Source organism: Chamaea fasciata, unplaced genomic scaffold (genome assembly GCF_029207755.1).
Source record: "Chamaea fasciata isolate MVZ Bird 193981 ecotype frontalis unplaced genomic scaffold, bChaFas1.0.hap1 SCAF_6, whole genome shotgun sequence".
Classification (NCBI taxonomy): domain Eukaryota; kingdom Metazoa; phylum Chordata; class Aves; order Passeriformes; family Sylviidae; genus Chamaea; species Chamaea fasciata.
This window is the reverse complement of record NW_027094091.1, coordinates 54,367,239-54,391,993: the sequence shown is the minus strand read 5'-3', so window position 1 is coordinate 54,391,993 and position 24,755 is coordinate 54,367,239. Positions and strand designations below refer to the sequence as shown.

The 24,755-nt window shown below is 43.3% G+C and overlaps 1 protein-coding gene across 2 annotated transcripts in view; it reads left to right on the top strand.

Annotated features, from left to right (window-relative positions):
• ADGRL3 (adhesion G protein-coupled receptor L3) overlaps nt 1-23,355 on the top strand; it is a 480,878-nt gene extending 457,523 nt beyond the window's left edge. Inside the window, exons 23-24 of one of the 2 annotated variants that reach the window (XM_066186413.1) lie at nt 14,886-15,014; nt 20,491-23,355. In XM_066186413.1, the coding sequence (XP_066042510.1) occupies nt 14,886-15,014; nt 20,491-21,296 (935 nt within the window). In that variant the 3' untranslated portion in view covers nt 21,297-23,355. The remainder of the gene's footprint in view (nt 1-14,885; nt 15,015-20,490) is intronic. The other variant, XM_066186414.1, reaches the window with a different exon arrangement.
• The last annotated feature ends 1,400 nt before the right edge of the window (nt 23,356-24,755 follow it).

The window sequence follows — 24,755 nt, the reverse complement described above, 5'->3', positions numbered from 1 at the left end:
TCAGAAATGTATATGCCAAACAAAATGTGGTGTCTGGCACAAGAGGAAATATGAACAGCTTTTTTAAACCAAGTGTTTTTCAGGGAGTTGTAGGAAAGCGGCGGTAACAGAATACCAGAAAAGGAGCCTCAGAAATTGTTTCCTTTATCTTCCAGTACAGCTACTTTATGAACTAACCTTGAGCAACCAGATACCAAACTCTGTTTTGTATTATCTATCCAGTTGATGCTGAAAATCAAACTTATTTCCAGTCCTAATGGTTGGTCTGCAAAGCTCAACTGAGAATTGAGTTGGGACTTTGGTTCCTATTCAGTTTTTATTCTCACAGAGTTCCCACTGTTTTTAGGGTGAGTTTTGCCAGAAGATAGGCTTGAAGGATTTTGACTGTGCTGAGTAATATTGACTGCTGAGTGCTGGGGGAACTAGGGGTACATGATTCTACATAGGGATTCATGATTATACGTAGTGCCCAAATCAGTGCAAAGGGGGAAGGCAGTGTAACGTGGAGCTGAACTGTTCTTTAAGTCACTGGTCTTTTTTATGTCAGGATATTTTCCCTTTGCACTTAAGATTCATTAATAAAGTTAACTATAAGATTCCGTTTCTGCAAAGTCCTGATTTATCCACATACTCTGCCCTCACATTTCTCTCTGTCTCTGCATTAAAGACTGCAGAGCAGCAGCCAGGCTTCTCTGGGTCTAATGTAGGGGGAAATTGGTTGTGACACAAAGGTTCCAGCAAGAGCCACTGTTTCCCTCAGCCATCCCACTGCTCCATTTCAATGGCAAACCAAAATGTGTTATGCATGAAATGTTTGCTCCTTTAGTTAGCACAGAAGTTGAACTTGCTCTCTGATGCAGCTGAGGTTACCAAGGGATGTGTTTTAGCAAACAGGATCTTCTGGGCTTGCTAGCTGAAGAAAAGTATCTCTCCTTTTTTGGTTGTGCATTTTTTTCTGTGCAACGAAGGAAGTATGACTGTCACCTGGGACAAGAGGAGAGGTTTCAAGCGGACAGTCTTCATCCCAGTGTGGTGAGAGCCTGTTACTAGATGTGCCTGTTATTTAAAGGTCTGTTGGGAAATGAACTGCCAGGGGAAGCATCTTCAAAGCAAGTTTCATTCAGTTATTTTCCTTGTGTAACACTGGATGAGTTGATGAAGGGCATGAATCTCTCTGCTGACTACAGGAGCAGCCTGATAAGTTTGTTAAAGGGAAACCTTTTAGGCAGAACACTGAAGTGACTTGAGTAAGTTTTACAGTTCTACAGTCAGGCAGGTACAATATTTGTTTGTGTGTTTGGGGTTTGTTTTTTTTTTTTTTTTCTGGTAAACAGAAAAAAACATTTCTATGGGAGATGGCATCTCCAAAGCAGCAGGTGGTCAGTTCCATATGGAAATACACCTGATATCAACAGTAATCCCAGCTGCACAGGACTCCAGGTATTTCTCCCTTTACCCTGTTTATTTCAGCTGAAAAGCAATATTCGTGGTCTTAGGGCTTTCCACAGAGAAAACTCTCCAGAGAACTACAGCCTGAACAGAGCAGAGGGGCAGTGTGTTTTTCACAATTCTTATCTTACTCTTAATATTTACATACATATTCATATTTAAAGGAGCTGTTTTATTAATGTTTTATTTACAAGCATGCTAGTGAGGCTTGGAGGATTCAAATGTGAGCCTTGATCTGTATGGTCAGTGGCTTTCCCTGTCTGAGGTTGACACAACTGGGTCCCGTTCCTCTTCAAAACTCCTACTCCAACACCCCCAGCCTAGACACCTTTTGCACAAAATTATCTGTACCATCCCAAGTTAAACATTCTGTGTGTGCTGGCATTTTCTCCAGAGCCTTTGGAGAGCAGTCTGTGTTCTAAAACAGGAAAAAAATGATCCTTTGTGCCCAGAATTCTCCTAGCATCCAGATCTTGGAGCTTAATTCCACTTCTCCATGTCCTGGGCCAGCACTGAGTTTTCATGTTTCTGCAGGGGGAGCAGAAAGCAGCGAGACATCCTCTAACTGGAATACTGTCTCATTGAAACCTGTTTTTTTTCCCTGATACCATTCATCATATTCACAGCCTCCTGCCACATGATAACATCCCAGGCAAAACTGCTCTAGCTATTCTGTATATTTCCTGTATGATGACTGGCATTTCTGTATGACATCTCCTCCCTTCTTCCTTCATGAACCTCCTGGGCATCAGTCTGGAATATGGTGTCTGTGTTAGTGCATCCCTCCTTTAGACATACAGCTATGTCTTTTTCTGATTTAGCAGCTAACACACTGCTTATGGCTCTTTTCAGCTTCATATTCGCTTTTATCTACTATTCCCCCCTCTCCCTGCCAAAGTAATTGACCATAATGTTACTTTTCTTATTCTCATTTATCACACCAGGAATTTCAGGCATAACCCCAAACTTGCCTGACGTAATGTGTTCTGTAATGAAAACTTTACTCTGTCCTAAGGCATACAAGACTATTTCAGATACTTCCTGAAGGTAGCGTCTAATTACTGATTAATAAAAGGTATGTCTGGCTTTGTTTCCCCTTGCTGCTCATTATGGCTTAGTACTGCTGTGGATTTGAGGTGGTTATACCACTGAAATCAGGAAGAAAGGGAAGAGAAACTGGCTGTGGATTTCCTTTTTTACTGTCGAATGAAGAGCATGCCTGTCCATCCCATGAACACGGTCTCAGTTTCAGGATCCAGGGGGATTCCTGCTCCTTGCACTCCCACTCTGCAACTCTGTCCAATTTTTCACACCCTGGGACTGGCTGCATACTTCTGGCATGTATTTCACATCCAGCCTTTGCTCTACATTTCTTTTCCTGGTGCTGAAAACTTCAGAGGTGTAAAAGCTGAACCAAGCTGATTACCTCATAAGTAGGAAAAAGAAGTTTCCCTTTGCCTGCAGGGTGTTTGGTGTGTGATCTTAATGCAGGCACTTGAATGCAGTGCTGAAAAAGTAGTACAAAAGGAATGAATGTAGGATGGACTGTTTGCTGGAGTTTAGTACTTTTAAGGCTGAAAAATGAATGAAGAGAATGAAATGTATGAAGGAAAAGCAACAGAGCTTGCCTGAGTTTTGGGTACATCCAGTTGGCCACCTCAGAATCGTGAGGGATGGGTCTGTTTGCACCTTTGGAGTGTTAATGTCAAAAAGCTCTGGGATAACTCAGCCAGCCTTGCAAGCAGTCATAGAATGAAGCAGCACTGTGACACCAGCCTATTTTTATCCATGTCTTAGGTGAGAGGCAATACAGTAATTACTGTCTCTCTTTGGATATGAGACAACTGGGAAAGCAAAAAAATCATCGTGAACTATGTGGTACTTTGTTACCCTTCAGGTTTTCAGGCAGGTGGTAGTATGATGTGTGTGATTTTTTTTTTTTTTCCCAGAGGAAGAGTGGAAGTTATCTGTTAAAGAAAGGACTGTTCCTTGTTTTGGTAAGGCTCAAGAGCAGCAGAGACAAAGGATTTTATCACTGGTACGAGGCAGTGCTTTGTTAAAGGGAAGTGCTCAGATGGAGTTGTGTGTATCAATTCAGGTTAGCACATAGTAAGTTTTCCCTCTTCAGGGAAATAATTGGGCTAGGGGTAAAGCCACCAGTTTTCCTGGAGAATAGAAGCTGTTCCAGAAGTGTGTTGTGTTGGGTCAAGTGCTGTTCTCCTGCTGTAATGCTCTGACTCTTAGCTTAAAAACTAGACAGCAAATTTAATAATTTATCCCAATAGCAGTCCTGCTCTAGAAACAGGAATGTGTACACATCTTATCTTTTGGAGATTATATATATATATATATATATATATATATATATATATATATATATATATATATATATATATATATATATATGCTTTATGTCCGTTCACCCCCAAAGTACTGCTCACCATCCCTACCACCCTCATCCATGGAGGCCTCCTGGAGGGACTTCTTGGTGGTCTGCATTGCTGCTCCACTTGTCTGAAAGAAAAGAAACAGCAGGGAGCTGTAAGAACAGAGCTGTTTCATGAGGGAGAACACCTGGGAGCTGAGGGGCAGTCAAGCACAATCCAAACCCTCGGTGCTTCATTGTGCCAGGAGATTAAGCCAGGAGGCAGTGCCCTGGACAAGGTGAGGAGATGAACCTGGCGTGGGGTCCAGCTCGGACCACCAGGAGATACTGGTAGAGACAGGGCTGGAAACTGAGCTACAGCCCAGGTCCAAGACCCAGCCAGGAGACAGACACAAGGCAAGGACTGGGTGCCCAGAGCCGAGGAGAGCTGTGTCTTCCTGGTGGGTCTCACTGAGGTCACTGAGGCCCAAAGGGGTCATAAAGACCTCGAAGGCTGTTGCAGATTGGAGCCCAGGACCCCTGACAGCCCTTGCTGAAGGATGGCAAGTCTTAAATACAGATTCATCCATGTGGCCCTAAAGGTCCATTCATGAGGGAGTAAGCCCTTGCCAGCAAACCCCATCAGAGTAATCACAAAGCCCTCAGATCCCCAGTACTGGAACGACAGATATTATCCCTGACTAGGAAGGCTGTGACCATTCCCTGTTTGCTCTCATGCAAATGGGCTGAAATGGGAAATGGAAATGAGGGTATTGTTTGTCCCTCCCCTTTACTTTTTCTTCCCAAATACATAAGTGCCATTGCATGTTTCCTCTTCTGGGTAGCATTCCAGAATAAATACTTGATTTCCCTTTGCTTTATTATTTCTCCTCTGTGTTTTTATATCAACCACAAAGACTTAATCTGAAACACACACAGGAAAAAGGGAAATTATTGCTACTGTTTTCAGAGGTAATCAGTTTAATGTCAAATTCATGTGGATTTCTTCATAATGAACAGAACAAATTGAGCTCAAATTCAAACAGTGGGAATCTGAGTCAGAGAGGAAAATTAAAATGAAGAACATTAATATCCTGATTTCTAACCCAACCGAGACCTGATTGTTTCCTAAATGAAATCTCCCATCAAATTCCTTCCACCCACCCAAAAATATAATTAAGCTGTGATTTCCAGGCTGAAATCGTATCTGCACTGTGAATTCAGTGGGGACAACTGTGTGTGTTGCAGAATTCTTTTCAGGTGGATACATTTTCCTGCATTTTTCAGGAGCAGTTATTTAGAAAACACCAGTAGAAGGTTAAATTCTTCCTTTGGTAGGAGACTGTCATTCTGAAGACAAGAGGTGTAAGCTAGCACTGAGACAGTGCGATGAGTCAGGTTTTGGTCACCAAATCTGCCCTTTCTGCTGAGAGATGAGGGCTGGATGTGCCTCACTGTTGCAAGATCAAGACATTTCAGTTTAGTTCTCTGCAGGGGTGGTGGGTGCCATGGTGTGGGCATCACTGGTCAATACAGCAGTGAAAATGGGGCAATTTGGTGTGGTAAAAAGCACAGGCAAGGAGGAGAGGAGGGTAAAAGGAAAAAAAAAAAAAAAAAAGGAGCAGAACTGGATTCCCCAGGGATCTCAAACCCCATCCCTGGTACACTTCAAAGTGCAATTGCTGGTCACGATAACCCATTTGCCAATTCTGACTCCTTGCTGCCTAGATAAAGCAGAGAGAAGGCAGAAATTTGGACAGTGAAAGTGCTACTGTTGTCATGCATCAGCCTTTCTCAAGATGCGTGTTTGTTCCTTGATGGATTAATGTGACCGGCGTGACAGAGATATTTCTGCTAAATTTATGTTGCATATAAAACAAATAAAAGGCAGCCAAGTTCTAGGAGAGGTGGAAGTGCCTCTGCTCATCTTGATAGGATATTCAGAGGACACCACCAAATGATCTATCGTAGTCTGTCTACACACTTCTTACCTACTCTGGGTAACACCTATGGCCTTTCTTGTGGCTTAAAAATATTAGAGAATAAACACTTCCTATGTTTTCTTTCCTTTTGTTGTATTTTTACAGTTGGCAGCAAACAGTGCCCCAGTTCATCCTGTTAAGTCAGTCAGCTTTCATGTCATGTCTTTCAGAGAGGTCATTTTACGGTGTGGGGACTTACTTTGAATTAGTGAGTTGTGGCTATATGAACATGCATGTTGGCAGCAATGCTAATGGGTTTTTTCCCATTATTTCTTATACCTGTTGTGGTTCTGGGATAAGCAGGTTCAGTGCAGAGGACTCACAGGATGTCCAGGGTGGCTACAGTTGCTCTCCTTCATAAATGCATCTTCAGGTGCCTAAAGGGAGCTCAACAAAATATTCATGGATATAAAAATACGCATTATTCTTCGTTTCTGAGCACTTAACAGCTCAAAGACAATTGGACTAAAGGAAAGTGTCTGTCTTGTGCTGACAGTTTGGTCTTGTGAGTACCATCACTGCACAACTGGGTATGTGTTGCGGAGCAAGAGCCGTGTCTGTTTAACACTGAACACCCCCTGGAGATGCTTTAAAAGCTTTGAGCTCTGTTTTCAGTCATACTCAGGGTTTGATGGATGTAAATGCAGGGGAATTATCAAAGCTGAACCTGTGATGGCCCTTGGCAGGGACAGCAGCCTCAGTGACCATTGAGAGACCATCATCTGTCAACGTGCAAAACTCACTTCTTCATTGTCATTGCTTCAAATCTAAAGCACGGCACTCTCCCCCCAAATCTGTCTCTTTGTGCAGAGTGCTGAGAGGTGCCTAACGTTGTCTGTGCCGTCCGCTGCTGACCTGGGAGGGGCAAGGTGCTGCATGAACCTGAGGGATGCAGCAGTCCTTGCTCTTGAGCATCATCCTCCACATTGCAAAGCCCTTAATCCTGGGAAATTTATTCTGTGTTTCAAGGGATCCATCAGTCCTGGAGCCTGGACGCCTCTGGTTTAGCCACAAACAGTGGCAGCAGTGCCAGTCTCTTCCCCCTCTGGAATATGATTAGATGTTGAGTTTCTATTTTTTTCAAGTCAAGGCTGCTACTTGAGAAGGGGGTTTTTTGAGGCGCTTGTATTAGTGCTCACAACTCCAGGGACCGCCTGCAAAAGAAATATAACAGTCAGTTAATATCAGGACTTCAAAACTTCCATTTTATCCACTGCAGGAAGCTGTACCTTTACCTCCCCATCTCACCACCACTGGCAGTTTCCTAATTAAGCTGTTTGGTTTCATCCTCCCTGCCCTTCTGCTTCTTCTGTTCCCTCTTGTAATTCTTACAGACACGCTTACCCTCCCCTGACCCCATGGATGCCCCTTCCTGGGGCCCATTGCCCAGATGGAGGGTGTATTTGGAGGGAGTAATCCACATGCCATTGCACCAGTTGTGTCATGAGGGATTGCTGTCTGTAAGCCAAAAATCTCTGCAACCCTGTTAAGCAACTGTTGGTTTGGCTAAATGTCAGCAACTGGCCTCAAAATGACCCATCCTGATTATCACATATGAAGTAAAGAGAATTTCCAGGTAAGTGACAGCAGAGGAATATTTTCTCTTTGTAAGGGAAAGTCATCAGCCTTTTCGACTAGCAAATTGCTTCTGGTGGTTTTTGTCTTTTTTCCTCTCTTCTTTTTTCAATCAGCTGTTCATTTTATGCTAGAAAAATTATGATTTTCTGCATCAAGGATCAAAACTTAAGGAGTTTAACTCTTATTTCTGCCTGTGTGCAAAAATTAATCCCATTGTTGGTATTCTCCTGGTTTATTTTGCCTCTCTGCTGCCTGGGACTGAGTTAGCTGAGATTTGTTGCAGTGATTTCAGTGAGTGACATGACAGTCTTCCTTTGGGAGATATTATGAACTGGCTTTGATTTTAGGATTGACAGCCATATAATTGCAAGTTCAGTCATTAGGTGGATCAGCTTTAAAGAGGAAAAGTAAGGGCAAGGCAATTTCTGAAATCAGAGCAGGCTTTGGGGAGTATTAGATCTGGCAGAGTATTGCTGCAGAGCAGTCTTAATATGATGACTGTGAAGGAGGAAGGAAGGAAGCATAGCTGCTTTTATAGATTCCTGTAAGCATGGTCCAATTTTCACCACAGGCAGGGCTCTCTGCACATCTTGGGTAAGGCCTCAGGTTTAGTGAGAAATAATCATAATCAGGAGAAATTAGGGATAATGCATGTTCATATAGTCAAGATACAATGTGGTATAAACCCTTCTAAGTGGTAGTGGTGGTATAAAGAAATGTCCCATCCTGGGACAATGTTTCTGCTTCAGGCAGTGAAAAAGTAATTAGCGAGTGAGCAAATACTAATAAATCGATGTGGACTAGCTGTGTGTTTTGAACATGGCCTGCAGATTATAATCCAGCAGAGGTTTGTCATCTGAAATCATTGCCGAAGGAAGGAAAGGGGGGGGGGGGGGAAGGGAGAAAGAAATACTTTCGCTCTCCTGTCTCTGCATAAAAGTGCAGGATGTTTCATGTGGCAGAAGATGGCCCAGACCTTAACAACCTCATTTGCTGAAGCTCCATTTCTCTGCAGTCAGTATTAATAGCTTCACAATGAATAGATTAGATGCTGCAAGTGACAACAAACCTATTTGAGAGAAATTTAATAGGGAAGTTTATTGAAGTTTATTAACTGAATCCTGTTGGCTATTACAAGAACAGAGCTCGATAAATCTAAATGTCAGAGCATTTGTTGAAAGGAACTTGGAAAAATGCTGAAAATACCTGCTGTCCTCCAGCAAATATGTGTGATTTTGGTTGTCATAATTGCATTTATTGTTAGAACAAATTGTGAACACATGGAAGGACCAGAATTCATTAAATACTTGAAAGCTCTACCTGTAGAAAAGGACACTGTGGAATGCTGGTAAGGAAAGTCTCGAAGACAACTAGAGCTTTGACTCCTACAAACCTACTTCTGTTTCCCCAGGAGCAAAGTAGAATAAGTTAATACTGAGTGAAATATAAAACCAGCCAGAATTTACAAACTGTAATCAGTGCGGAGAGGCTATTCCAGTGACATTCCAGTCTGAGCTATTTACTACATTTAGGGTAAGGCAGCGTGTGTTATGGGGTTGTTTTAATGGACACTTAGAGGAAGACTGAGCTCTTACCACATCATTTGTGTCCAAGCTAAACCATTTTCCCTGATAGCTCAGGAACTGTTCTACCTTCAGGGAATGGTCCGTGTTCTTCCTGGCTGTCACTTGTCCCTGCAGGGTAGGCTGAAGTCAAGGACATGGCGTGCAGGAATCCGAGGGTTCATGGTGGAGTGAACCACAAGATAAGTTGGGTGTTTCAGGAATCAGAGTAGGCAGGAGTACAGCGCTGTGTCCTTACCTTGCAGAAAGGGAGCTGCTTTGCTGGCAAAATAGGGTGGAAACAGGATTGAGATTGATTGAAAACACAACAGTTTCTTCTGAAACAAGCAAAAAAGCCCAAGAAAATCTACATTTTGGAATTGCTGGGTCAGAGACAATGAAATATTTTGTTATGACTCCTGTGTGCTTTTTCTTAACTATTTCTGTTTCTACTCTAATAATAAGTTGAAATAATACAAAAAAAAGTCGAAGTCAGCTTTCATACCAGCCACTCTTCTGGAAAAAAAAGTGAAAACATTTAATTTGGACAATACTGATTTTGTATGGACATTTTTTAAGCACTGAATAGTTCGTCCCATTAAATTTGTAAGCTGGTTCATTCTCCTTTCTCAGCAAAACTGCTCTTCTGTCTCATCTGCTGGGCAGTGGGGGAATCTCTTCAATCCCCTGCTAAAACGCACATACCAAAAATATTTTGGTATGCAATTGAAAAGACCAGAAGTCAAGGAAGATACATGGTGATGGAATTGCCTCTTCAGACAGATGATCCCAGTAAAAGCAGTGCTGCTCAAATCCCAAATCCTTTCAGCCAAGCAGAGCCATGGTGAGTGACAGTATTATTCAGAAAATCTGAAGGAGCAGTTGAATCCATTTCCCTTCCAGCTGGGTAGACCATGCAGATGATTCAAGCTAACCTGTGTGGCTTTGTCAGCCAGCTGCCCACAACAAATTTTTTTTGAATTTTATTCCTGAGTGATGCAGTCTAGAGTCTGGCAACATGTGCTTGTGATCATAATTTTCATCCTTTGCTTTCAGTGGGTGAATAAACCATACTTGTGTTTAACAAGGTGCAGTTTTCCCACAGTCATTACACAAATCTCTTCCAAAAAATTATTGCTGCATTCACTGTTGTCCTGCATCAAGGACATTAATTTCTACCTTAGAAAGGAAATAAAATGTTCCATTTGGTTGCATACTGTCATTAAGATAATACCTACTTTCATAGTCACAGAAATCAGCTAAGTGTAGCTATCTGAATCCTTTGTGTCTGGTTACAGTGATGTTAAAAATTGTGTGATTTTCGTCTTCGTTGTCCTGGTTGGTTTTCCTAACAATTTTTCTCAGTTTGCAAGTCAAAAGTGCAACCTTCCAGATCTCCCCCTGCACCCTGAGCACAGGCCATGGCTTCTCCTGACTTTTTCAATCTAGGATGGCTGGATCTGTGGTGCTTGAATCAGGAGAATCACTGATGCTCTGAGGGAGCGGGAGCATCTGCGTGTTACCCAGTGAATACTTGCCTTCTGAAAGACCCTCATCCCTTTCTCCTTGTGATCACAGCCTGCAAATCTTTCACTTGAGGAAATCTAGTGTCAGGAAGCCTTGAACTGAGCACTGGCCTTTCCAGAAACTTGAATTTGAGTGTAATTTTGGATATTAGAGCTGACCTGGTAGCTGTGTTTTGCTTTGAACTTCGGTTGAATACCAGTGGAGACTTGAGACTGTTGTTATACCAGTGTGGTAGCAGGGAATATTTTTGTAGAGGTGTGAATTCTGCTGTTAAATGTTTGCTGGTTGTGATGATATCATCATGCTGTAAAAGGTGAACCTGTGGGTTTGAACCCATTTTTTTTCCCAACCCCAAATTCATGCTCCCACATGTAGACAGCATGATAGGGGTTTTGAAACAATGCATTTGCTTTCAGCAGGGTGCCTTTGACTAGCAGAACTGAAGGTGATTCAGCACAGCTGGATAGAAGGCAGTTCTCCCATCTAAATAAAGAATTGAGGCTGTGTGCTGGGCTTAGGTGGTTCAGCACATGGCAAAGAAGGGATTTGTATAGGGGCTGCTATTGCTGGAATGTAGGAAAGCAAGGATGACACAGAGCTGTGGGGTTTGCTGGGAGAGATCTGTGTTGCACTGCAGATGCTGAGAGCCGAGGATCCAGCAGTAAGTGAATAAATAAAAGTAAGTGATGATAACTGCTGCCTGCTGAGGATATTAGGCACATTGCCAATGCTGGGCCAGACAGCTGCCAAGGGTCCCATCCCGAGATTACTCTGACATGGAGGAGATTCCAGGCGGTCAACAGGCACTTGCAGCCCCGATCTTTCTGTTTCTTGGGCCCCTGGACATGCACTGACCTTTATGTTTGCAGCCCCAGTGATGCACACCCACACACAGGACTGCAGAATAACACTCTTTGCTGTCCCCCATGGTGTTTTGGGAGAGCATGCTGCTATCATCCCATGCTTACTTTATTGGGGTTTTGTTGGCTTTCTATTACCAAGGCCATTTTCATGCAAATAAGGTCACAGTTCCATAGTCTACCTGCTCCTTCTGCTCCTGCCTCATCTGCAGACCTAATCTGCTCTTCCTAATAGTCCCATTGGTTGCTATAGCAATGATAAACTGGTAAAAAAAAAGTCAGGATGATACTTAAATGTATGGTTGGCATTACATTTTTCTTTCTCCTGGGAAAGAGAAACCAAATTATGAGGGGTTTGTTGTTTCTTTTTTTTGGGGGGGGGGAGGGGAGGGAGGGATTTGTTTTATTTTGGCTGGGGGGGGTGTGTGGTGGGTGTACTACTGTTTTATCAAAAGGTTTAACTGTGGACTTCTTGGACTCTGGATCCAGTCCTCTCTCATCACCCTTTTTAGGCTGGGAATTTTGCAACTCAAGAGCAGTTAGTAAGAAACAAGAGCCCAAATTTATGAATACAGGGTACATATCATTTTGTATTTAAGATGCCGAAGTTACATTTATTGTGTCATGAAGAGAGTATGAAGTTTGAGAGCTCACCATGATGGGATCCTGCTGCAGAGTGCTTGGTGCCCAACTAGGTCTCTGAAAGTATTGAAAGATATCTGAACATGTTAGCAGAGGGTTTGTTTTGGGTTTGCACCAGGAGACTTAGTCAGCACTGCCCTTGAAAGTGGCATTTTGAACAGTAAATTAAAAGATCTTAATGAAATCAAGGGAGAGAAAAGCAGAAGATGGCTTATTTTTGCTCACTTGCTGCATACAGGAATGGGTGGCTGTCGTACCAAGCCCTGTCTTTTACACACCCAAGAGCAAAAATGACTGACTTATTTTGTATTTTCAACTTTTTTTGCCAAGTCTGTAGTCAGAATCATGGATCTGTATTAAAAGTTGGCTGAAGGGGCCATATTTGTGTGAATTCAGCTCATTCCAGAGCCCACAACACCGGCAAATGTAGGCAAGCAAAACTTACATTTTAGTGCTTACACAGGTTGATCCCTTCTTTCTTGTCACAATCTCAGAGCACCCGTCATGCAAAACAGCTTCTCCTGCCCAGTCATGGTGGGATCAGCTTGTTCCTGCCTGCTGGGGTTCACTAGACAAGATCAGGCCGTGGATATATTGAATGAGATGCTCTTTCTGGCAGCTGGCATTTAAAGGCACCTCAAGCTAAAGCGCTCAAAAGCCCACTGTGGGTATATTTTTCATATCAATTCTCATAGGGACTGAATTGGAGATTGAGTTAAATCTCAGATGGGAGGATTATATCACTTCTGAGTTTATGGCTGGCATTAACTCTGGACATTCTTATTACTTGTATAAAACTGAGCCCCTTTTTGAATCTTTTATGGCCTGGCTTGATTAAAAGTGGGATGAAAGCAGAAACAATTTTAATGGCCTTAGCGCTCACTGGTATAAAACTAGCATAAAAGGAGAAATGGTTCCTAGAGTCTCTCATCCCAGATGTATGTGAGATTGAGAGAAAACACATTACCAGAAAGAAAGAATTAACTCATTTACCTATTAGTTACATTCAAGGTTACTTAGTTAAGCGTTCATATAATGTTTTCTTACAGGAGACATCTTTGTTTCCTTATTTTCAAACACAGCAGCTCATCTTGCTTTCCATCAGCATAGACAAAAATATCAGGTGAGAGAAAACAAGTCTTTTTTTTTCCAGCTGCATGTGTTGAGGAGCCTCCCTGGCATGCAGCCCCCATACAGCGCTGCCTTCTACTTTGTCCTGTGCTCAAAAGACCAATTAAGTGATCCGCTAATGCCATATGCCTGGGGCTGGGAAGTGCTGGGGGATGATGGGGGAGACGCAAGAAACAGTCTGCTCTCTCCTCTACCTGCAAAGATATGGGGAAATGCCATCCCAGGCCTGCAGGAGGCAGACTCCACCTAGCCTGAGGTTTGGCCAGTTTTTGCCTTCCTGTAAATAATTAGTAGGTGTGAGCTTTCAGAGAATTCGCTGCTAAAGGGATTTGTATCAGCCAGAGGCCCTCAGGGCTTATATATCCTCATCAACTCCATCCAAAGAGATTGTACGCAGTGCCCTGCATACCTTGCAAAGGCAGCCTTCACCTCGGCAGGCATGGGGCCACTTCCATACCTAAAAGAGGGAAATGGGGTCTCCATGCTTCAGAAAAGCTTTCCTGGAAAACCGTAAAAGCATTCCTAAAAGGGTTACTGGTTTTGAGGATTGGCTTTTCAGGTACTTCTTTGGGTTAAGGCTAGCAGATATTGGTGACAGTCAGGTCACCTGAGCCCTCTGACAGTCCTGCCGTAACTAGCTCTAGTTGTTCCACCAATTACTTACTTTCCTGGTGGAAAGGTTTTGTCTTTACAGTTTAGTCCTGGTGGTTGAAACCCATGGTCATCCTTCCTGCTCTAGAACTCAGTGGCAACGGCCCTGAAGGGCAAGTTTTTTTTTATTCTGTCATGTCTCTGGAGATTAGAAGAGGTTCAGAGCGAGAACTTTAAGGGTGTTTCATCCTGTAGGTCAGCTAAAAGGTAGGGGGAGACTGCCTTCTGGGTTAATGCCTGCAATAGGAATTGAGCAGCCAGCAGCCAAGCCATGATGATCCCGAAAAGCACAGGTCCAGAGGCTGCGTCTCCAAGAGATAAACCAAAGAGCAAAGGACAACTGCTGGGCTGAGTGCTTGGAAACAGCAGCAAAGAGGTGCGGGAGTGGGGGAACAAGGTGTTTGAGGGGCACACAGAGAGTCTTGAGACATGTACTTTGTGGCCACTCTCATTCCTCATAGAAATGCCAGACAGAGCTGTAGTGCTGTCACCTTCCAGGATGGATTCAAGTGGTTGTGGATGTTCTTGCTGGTGGTATCAGAGAAACAGCTGAAGTGAAACTTGCCCTCTTAGACATGAGAAACAGCTGCTGTCTGAGAAATGCTGAGAGCCTTTGGAGAGGCTGCATTCTCCATCCTTTCTCTATAATTCTGCCTTTTTGATTTAGATGTATTGTGAAGGAGTGGTAAAAGAGATCCTAGCACATAGTGGGAGTTGAATGTGCTGTTGTCTGTTAGTCATTATATATATTTTTTTTATTATTATTCATTTGGCACTTTCCGGAGAGTTTTTCCCCCCACATTGTGTAGGCTGCCATCTTCCTTTCTTTCTTTGTAGCAAGCATGTGGGCGCAGCCTTGCTTACACTCCGAGCAACTGGGGAACCACCATAAATGTAGCTTATCTGCTTTCTGATACATTTTCTTTTGCGTTGATTTGGATTTGTGCATCGTCAGTAACATCTGTTCTGCTTTAGTGGCATACAGTTTTCCGAGTCTAATTAGCTGGCTGCTTGTAATCAGGACTATTTCAACTGTTGTCATTCTGAATGTTCTTTTTCCCTTTTTTTTAATACCACATTTGCCTGATTGACCTTTTTTGTTGTTTTTTTTCTCTGTCTTTCTATCGGGCTGCTCCAGGAGCCATGGCTAATCATCTTATAACCAATGCTCTGCTTCGTCCTCATGGCACTAACAACCCTTATAATACATTGCTCGGGGAATCGGCGGTCTATAACAACCCTTCTGTCAGCATGTACAACGCACAAGGTGTGCTGGAGTTTCTCTCTAATTTTTCTAGTGAGAATTCCATTTTCTGTGGCTTATTTTGGCCCATTTCTTTCTTTTTTTTCTTCCTTTTTCTTTTTCTCTCCCCACGCACACACACTTTTTTTTTTGGAACTGGGCACAAAAAAAGATCCCCTCCCCTTCCTTCCATTTCAATGCATCTTTCCATCTTCCAGATGCTATTTTCCCATGAGCAATCCAATTCACTTTGAAAGACTCTTGTCAGTTTTACTCAAAGCATTCATAGTGTTTTGATTTTGATTTTTTTTTTGATTCAGTCTCCTTGCTTTTGCATTGTTTTGGACTTGTGTGTGTGTGTGTGTTTTGTCAGACACATCCATTCCTCTCTTTGTTGTTGGTGCATTTCCTTGTTAAACCATTCATTTCAGAAACAGGAACACCGCTGAAGGTAAGTGAAGCTAAACTGGTCTTTGCCACCAAAGATGCTCTCATTTGAAATGGCCTAGAGAAATGTGGTTAGCAGTGCACTGGTTTGCACAGGGAGTAGAATGCAAAATAAAACAAAACTGCCCTTGATCTCTAAGAAAAATGACAGTTGAAGCAAGAAGTGTAGGCCAGCTCCAAAGAGCAGAGCTGAGATAAGAAATGTTTTGCCGTTTGCATTTATAAATTTTATCTGTGCAACTAGGGGAAAAAAAGTAATAGAAAAAAGGTGTAGTGAATCTAGATAATCTTTGATAAGAGAAAAAGAGACAGGTAGAGTCAGTACCTAATGGTGGTTTCTGCTATGGAAGTCACTCTCTTGTCACCTACATGTTTGTCTCTGCTCTGGCTTCTGTGGGAGGGGACATTGTTTGTAAGCTGATGCCTGGTACTTCTGTGAGGGAGAGGCAGATGTGTTTAAGCAGGGCCTAAGGAGGAGATGGCAAGTGTGGAGCTCTGACAGTTCCTGTCTCTTGTTGTCTCCTGCTCTGCCCCTTCCATGGGTATAGGGTTTTTTTGGTCTTACTTGTAAGGTGGCTGAATCACTGCAGAGTAGCACTGCATTCCAGTGCAAAGGTGCCAGCACTCTGTCAGCTCTCCACTCTCAATGAAGGCATCACTTCCCAGTAAAGGATATCCTAGAAAGGGAAAATAATGATGGTTATAATGCAAGCAGGAAAGCCTCCTTGTACTCTATGGCAGCATGTTGTTTATGACAGAACTAGATGTTGAACTGTATCAGTAGGGTATTTGCATTCAAAGCACAAGGAAAGCACATGTTTGACCTTTTTGCTGTTTATTAACTTCCTAAACTATGCTAACTTTGTGCAATAAATTTGCTTCCAATAATGCTTTTTTAAAACGGGGCTACTGTTAAACATTAAATGCTCTGAATTTTAAGAATGTCAGTGTACTGCAAATGTTGAAATGAGCTTTGATGTTCTGACTAGCTTCTTGCATGATAACCTTGAGGTGTGGGAGTCTTTTAAATCAAATGGCAACAGGTAATGCTGGGTCAGCTTTTGCCTTAAGAGGAGTCCTGATGTTCAGGTCTGGGTACTTCAACTGAACCCAGGCGATTTGGGCAGAAATGTGCGTTACATGTATTTTAATAATTTTGTGTTCTTCAAATTTTTAATACTAGAATCTGATACAGTTACCTGAGCTAACAGAATGTTATTCCACAAAAATAGCGTGATTTTTTTTGCAAGTGCTATTCTGTTCAACACAGTTAGATAAATAACAGCGAAACCTGTCCACGCTTCATCCATGGAAGGTGAAGAAAGAGAATGGGACCAACACTGGTCCCATTTTAGCTCCTGGAGCTTTGCCATTGGCTTCAGAGGGAGCAGAACCCAACCCATTCTTTTCAAGAGGCTGCAAGTTAATTAATGACCAGAGAACTGGTATAGCTATTAGTTTTCAAACTAGTTAGGACCCTGGACAATTACAAACTGTGAACATTAGGAGATCCCGTGGCAGAAATGAAGGGTAGCAAAACCAACCAGGCCTAGTGGTCTTGGTGGCCCTTTGGAGTTTACAGATGCTGCGCCAGCAGGAATGCTAAAGCCAGGAGAGTGCATTGTAAAAGTAGATGCTGTCATCATCTCTGGGTGTGCCTTGGCTGTGGTTGGCGTGCAGTGAGGCATTGTTAGCTAACACCATCCAGCTAATTCATTCCACATCACTAAGGCTGTGATTTTTTTTGTACTTTCATGTACCACTTCTGGTGCTGGCCGTGGATGGGGCAGGACACCCTAAGGAACAAGGGACTGATCTGGTCCACCTGTTTTTTTCCCCTTCCCCAGTTATGTCTTTTAAAATACTGTCTCTGCTTAGGCCAAAGCTTCCGCATCTGTGGTAGACAATCACCAGGGGCAGGAGGTCCTAGAAATTACCTTTGGAAAGAGGGGAGGAATCGGACCCTAAAAGGCCAAAATCCCAAATTTCAGTGAGATAAGTGAGTTCTTGATAGGACACAGAGTGTAGAGGAAGGAGGAGATGGTAGGTGGGGGGCCATCATTCACTGTCATTGTCAGCTGAGGGACATACACTGGCTCAGTCTCTCCTAAGCAGGAAAGCATCCCAATACCTTTTGTCAGAACTAATTTTGAGAGAAGGTGTTCACAAGCATTAATTACTATTAACAAGCTCTACCTAAAATCCAACGTGCCACAGATCACTGAAGAGTGGGAAGCTGAGCATTATCACTGCTTCTTCATCTTATTCTCTGACTTTTCTTGTTTTAAGCCTTTCTTAATAATTTCATTTAGCAATGCCATTATTCAAACTACTGTTCCTCTTTTTTTTGTTTCTTTTTTTGCCAAGTCCATGTAGTTTGCCATATGTTTGGTTAAAGTAAAAATCAGACTTACCAAAGTTTGTAAAATGCCAGCAGCCCCATGATGAGCAAAGTCATACTCTTACAAAGCACTGTTGCAAAAGATGGACGGCAAAACATTTTTAGCAAGGAAACAGATTTCAGTTTCAACTGCCAGGGGTTATTATACCTAACAGTAAGTAACGCCATTCATTTTAAGACTTTGGAAGTAACAATGACAGTGCCTGTCTTTTCAAGCATGACCATTACCAGCTTTAGACTTTTCTTAAATTTCCTGGCATTATTTCTTCATTTGTGTTGCACGCTGAACATTTTATAATGGCATTGGAAAACAATTTAAATGTGATAATTTTTAAAATAAAAATGTAGACTATTGAATATTGTGCATAAAATATTTTTTTTCTGTCTAAAATGTCAATATTTTTAACCTGAAATAAACCTTGTAACAAATTCATGTATTCTGGGCAGTGGAAATTATTTCTGTTAACTCTCTTCTGCATATCATCAATTTGCTTTTTACTCATGTTTCTCCTGCTGTCGCTGTAAGCTTACTTGTTGTTTTTTCTTTCCTTTTCTTCATGCTGTCGTTTAGAGCCCTACAGAGAGACAAGTATGGGAGTAAAGCTAAACATTGCATATCAAATGTAATTTTTTTTAGTTCACTTTTATTGCATCACATATAGATGATGTAGTTAATAAAGGAAATTAATCTCACAGTTTTGAAATCGAAAGACTATGAACAGACATATGTGTATATATATGTGTATGCGTGTGTATGTATGTATGTATATATATATATGTATGTGTACATATATATATAGATGAGATTAGATGATGCTTTCTTTGTTTATTTCTCATTTTTGTGGTACTGTTTACCCAGCATAGTTTCTCATATAGCTGTGTATGCTCTTTTTTTTTTTCAACTTCATGTTTTTATTTGCGAGGTCATGGCATTTTTTTACGGCGCGTTTCATTGCAGCCCCCACTCTGTTCTCACCTGCAATGCCTCCCATTTTATTTCTGCACCAAACCCCAGATCTATGCATTGGCAGCAGGAGCACAGTGCTCAGTGCCTCAATGCATACGTTACTCAACGTAACCATCAAACAGATGCTGTTGTTCCTGTCACCCATTACATACGGCCCTCCCCCAAAAATGCTCACTTTTCATTTCTCCCCAAGCATCGTGACTCGGTTGGAGAGCATTCACCGTGAAAATCAACGGCTTTGCTCTATGTCTGTGATGGCTAGTTGATTTTTTGGCATAGCTCCCTCATTTGCTGGGGAACCCAGGATACAGCAGCACCCTCTAAGCTTCAGAAACCTAAAAGGTGACCGACACATTTGGGGCATTTCACTCAAAAGCAAGAAGAAGCCTTCAGTAGCACTTTCCAGCCCTTGACATACAGCAACTACTCCATCGCAGATATAGACTGAATCCTGTATTTTCAGAAGGTACACATGCCATGTACTAAGCATGGTATGAGCAAATGTTCATCTGAAATTGTCAGTTTAATAGCTTCTCTGATCCACTGTGCCTTGCTGGGAGTTGCTTGCCAGTTTTTGGCAATGCCTGAAGCCCTTAGCTGAGAGGTCAATAAGTTATTTCATGCATCCCCACACTTGCTCTCCTTCCAAGGAGACCAGTGATCCCAAAAAAGAAAGCGTGGTGACTTAACTGCTGGGCCTGATTTTCTTCTCCCTTGCCCCCTCATGCTGGCATTGCTCTCAAAGCACTTCCCTGCCATCTCCCGCAGTGCTTTGGGAAAGAGCTGAGCTCCAGCCTTACACTGTCAACATTGAGACACCTATGGAGATGCAATAGCCAGCTAGAGCAGGAACACCCTGCTACTCCTCTCAGGTTCCCATGAGCCCACCATACCATGGCAATGAGGGTACTTGCTGTACCCTCCGCTGAACCCACTGCTTTAACTTTGCAGGTGGAATAGGAGCTATTTTTAAAGGCTTCACAAGACCCCAGAATAGCTGCCTCCAATATCAATTGTATTAGAAAATCCCACCTGGCCAGTGTGGAGTAAATAATTTTGGTTATGCCCTTAAGTCAGAAGAGGTAGGGCATTTAACCTTGTTCCAGAAAATCCTGGGCCAGGAAGCACTTTGTGCTTCCCCCTTGCTACTCCCTGAATCCGGCCATTTAGTCCTTATGTCTTTATTTATCCTGACAGCCTGCCCAGTGAAAGGGAGAGCAGAATTTTTGCCCCTCTAGGGAGGATACACTCCCAAACAAAGTTTTGGTAGGGATTAGCCTGGGCTGCAAATACTTTTCCCTCAGCTGAGGGGAATTGCCCCCTTCATCCAAAGCTCCTAGAAGCCAGGGCAGTTGGGACAAGCCCAGGGTTATGAATTTTTCAGCTCCCCCAGCAATACATAGAGCGCAAGGGCTGTAGGAGAATACTGGCCAGGAGAGGTTATCCTTCTGGCTCGATGTTGCCACATCAAGTCACACACTTGACAGTGCTTTCCATTTTTTTGGTGGGAAGCCCTTGACCACCAGCTGGTTAGATGGAGCTGCGCCCTCCCATTTTGGCCGTGACGCTCTACTTGCTGCCCAGCCCCAGCAGCCGCGGCAGCCTAGGAAGGGGGTTTGAGTGTGCACATCCTGCATGAGTGTCCTGTTTGTACAAGTCACCCTCTCTTGTGTAATGTTTTTCAGAGGGGCTTCTGAACAATGCCAGGGATACAAGTGTCACGGATACTCTACCACTGAATGGTAATCACGGCAACAGCTACAGCATCGCCAGCGGCGAGTACCTCAGCAACTGCGTGCAAATCCTTGACCGCGGGTACAACCACACAGAGAACGCCCTCGAGAAAAAGATCCTGAAGGAACTCACCTCCAACTACATCCCTTCCTACCTGAACAACCATGAGCGCTCCAGCGAGCAGAGCCGCAACTTGATGAACAAACTCGTCAACAGCGTGGGCGGCGGGAGCGAGGACGATGCCATCGTGCTGGATGACGCCACCTCCTTCACCCATGAGGAGAGCCTGGGCCTGGAGCTCATCCACGAGGAGTCGGACGCCCCACTGCTGCCTCCCCGGGTGTACTCGGCGGACAACCACCAACCCCACCTCTACAGTCGGCGTCGCATCCCGCAAGACAACAGCGAGAGCTTTTTCCCTTTGCTGACCAACGAGCACACGGACGACCTGCAGTCGCCCAACAGGGATTCTCTCTACACCAGTATGCCCGCGCTGGCTGGCATGCCCATGACGGAAAGCGTCACCGCCAGCACCCAGACCGATCCTCCACCAGCGAAAAGCGGCGGTGGCGATGCCGACGATGTTTACTACAAAAGCATGCCCAATCTTGGCTCCAGGAACCACGTCCATCAGCTACACACTTACTACCAGCTAGGTCGAGGCAGCAGCGACGGTTTTATAGTCCCGCCAAACAAAGAGGGAACCTCCCCGGATGGCAATGCAAAAGGACCCGCTCACTTGGTCACTAGTCTATAGAAGATGCAGCAAAAATTAAACAAAGAGACGACTGAAAGCCTCTCCGTATTGCTCGGTTTACTATTCTGAGTTAATCCAAACAGTGGTAATATTGTGTGTACTCCTAAATCTTCATGCTGTTCAAAAGGAAATTCTCAGACTTTTTTTACTGGAATTTTTAGGCCAGCCCGGAGAGGACAGTAACTGCTGTGCCCCCCTTATCTTCCCATCCTTCTTCCCTCCAGACAGACTTCATTATGTTAATGAAAGAGATAGATAACGGCACACTTCGTGGCCTTCTCAAGTTATGCCGTGTTTGTTTAAACAATCCTTGATGCTGTGTTGCTCTTAATACCGAGGACCTGATTTAAGAGGGAAAAAAAAAATAAAAGGCCAAAAATGTGCATTTGAAACTAGTAGCGATGACGCATCTAGGTGGGAGCGCTGCGTAAAACAAGCTAGCAAAACTCTTTCTTACCAATCCAGATCACATCATGGGTTATGGTCACTCACAACTTGGTTTCACTGCAGCGCCCTTTGCTGTGGGAGCAAACAAAACGTAAACAAATTTAATGAGACGGAAGGGAATCCTAGAATCCTGTGCTAAAGGCATATTTTACATTTTGCTGTATTAACGGATGATAAAAACTAATGGCAGAAAAAGAGAAGCGAACAATTTCTATGTAATGTACAGATACTAGCATTGCACATATAGTCTGCTTTCTGTTCCTCCAGAACTTGCGTCCCTGTTAATGTAGTGGAAAAAAAAATAAGAACTTTTTTCTGTTGTGCTGGTCTTGTAAGTTTGTCTACCAGTAGGAGCAAGGTTTTTCATAACTCTTATTTTTTTTAAATTTTGTTTTGCCTCTTCCACTGCTCCCTCCCTCTGTCCCCTTCCCATCCCAGTAAAAAAATCTCACTGGGCAAAAAAACAAACCCCCGAACATCACTTTCTAAGGACCATTTTTAATAACACCATCACCATTTCTTTTCAGCCAAGGCAGTCTTTTAATTTCCTCGCTGTATAACCTTTTTCAGCCGGCATGTTGCCAGCAGACCTTTTGGCAGACTAGAGCAGGGCAAACTTCCTCATTGTCAGTGCACAACCGATCGTGACGATAATCCTGTGAAGCATCTCTGGCGAACAGCCCCTCAGCCAGGCCCTCGGGTCACATCCAGGGACTGAGAGGGGATTTTGTAGTCGTAGTGGGGGTTCTACAGGAGACGGCCATTTCCCTGGAGGAGCAAAGGGCCTTCTCGGCTCAGTCTGGTCCCTGGTTTAGGCACTTGTACTGCAGTGGTTAAGAAGAAAATAGATTGACGCGTAGTGAGCTAAAAAGTACTTTGCAGTGATTTTTAATTAAAAAAAAAAAAAAGTCCTCTGTTCATTATTTTTCCTAACAGGAAATTTATTTATTTGACCAGATTTTTAAGTAACATAGGCTTTCTGGAGGTAAATTAGCAGCACGGAGTATGAATTTTTCTTCTTTTTCTCTCTTTTTTTTTTTTTTTTTTAATTTATGATCCATTTTGTACGGTCTCAACAGTTGAATGACCTCATTACTAATATTTGTTGTAAAAGTGAAGCTTGTTTGCCAACCAATAAACAACTGATCACGATTTAGAAGATACTGTATGTATGTACTGTACAGTTAATCTCTCTTTTTTTGTCGTTGTTGTTCCTCTCTCCATTAATGTCTTCAGTATGAGTCTCCATTCCTTTAAGGCATAGGTGAGCAATGCCGAAGAAAGGAGGCCTAAGCTGAGAAATTTAAGCACAAAGGTTATGCTGCTGTGGCTGACTAGAAATATCAGGCTGGTGGTACTTGTTCAGGGGCAGAAACAACACGGGTTGACATTTGTTGCAGGTGATTCTAGGTCTGTTTTGTGCCTACTGTATAAAGTAGCCAACGACACGTGGATGATTTGAGTATAGTGTTTCACGTGTCGTATCTTATAATCATTGTAATATTTTTCTTTTCTTAATTTGTTTCTTTTTTTTTTTTTTTATTTGGGTTTTCTGAGATTAAAAACTGCTGGTAGCATGTCAAAGAGTAAAACAAGTCCCCGTTAGGCCTTCTTGGTCGTTGTTTACTGTCTCTTTATTTTCTTGCTCCGGGCACATTCCAAGCGCCCTCACCACCCTTGGCCACATCGTCCTTCCCGCCCCACCTCTGCCAATGGTCCACTGACACTTCGCTGCTCTCCTCCAGCCTCCCCCTTCAGATCCCTTGAGTGCAATCAGGAATACAGAAAGCCACAAAACAGACTGGAAAGGTTGACAGGGAAAATAACCACCTCTGGATATGATTGGTAATGAATTTTCAGTGATTTTTTGCAAAGCCCTCCCATCACCTGGGCTTAGGGGTTTGGTGTTGCCTCCATCTAAACTGTGCGTATCCAAGTCCCATCATGCTGGGTAAAAGCTAGAAGACTTGGAGCACGTGGGTGAGGCACATGTTAAACAAGACGTTCCCAGTCCTGGAGGATAAATGCAGCAGCAGATCAGTTGGAACAGTTCCGCTCCGTCCCGGGGTTGTCCTCACATTGGGGCAGTGCTGCTCGGTGCCTTTCTGCTGAGTCTTGTTGGGCAAGAGAACCAGGCATGGTGGTATTTGGTGGTATTCATGGCCTACAAAACAGTCTGGTTTGAGTCACCTGAGTCCTTCCTGCAACCACTCTGGCCAAAACATCTTGGGGAAGAAACTCCATGTGGGACCAAGCACTGATCACAGCAGTGCCTCTTGCTGGGTCTAGGTTTTGGCAAGGGAGCATTTCCTAATGGAATGTTGGGGAATCACCTGACTTCATAGCAGAGCAGCCACTGGCCAGCCAGGTTGTGCTCTTGCTCTTGATGTTGCCTCCCTATTTCATTTTATTTCCCGTACCAGCAGCGATGGAAGTGGATAGTGCATGGCGGATCCACTCTTGCAGGTACAGCAGGTGATTCACACCTGTGTGGTCACATCAATCCATGTAGCAGCTCAAGAGAGGCTGCTGAGGCTTTAAATAACTGAGGTACCTCTTACTTTGGGGAAAATACAAACTGTTTTACTGTATTAGACTCAAATAGTTTTTCAGGGGTGTGGTGGAATTCAGTTCATGCAGAGGGTGAGAGACCCCCTAGCAAATATCATCATGGTAAAGTGGGATGCAAGTGATGAACATAGCATTTACCAGTGTTTCTGAAACTCGGCAAGAACAAACCAGGGTGGATTTTCCATGGGATTGTTTTGTCCTACCAAAAAATCTTTAACTTCTACTACAAATGGTCATTCTTCCCCAGCCCTTTCATGTATTTCAAGTTTATCAGTGTGCAGGCTGTTTTTCCCCTCTTCTCTGTCCCTTCTCTTTGCCAGCCTACCCATGCCTATTAGCGCTTTGATTGCAAAAATATGCTGTTTATTTTCAAGTTGATTGTTTCTGTCCCCAGGCTGTTCTGACATCACAGGATTCACTGTTGGTGCTTCTTATGGCTTA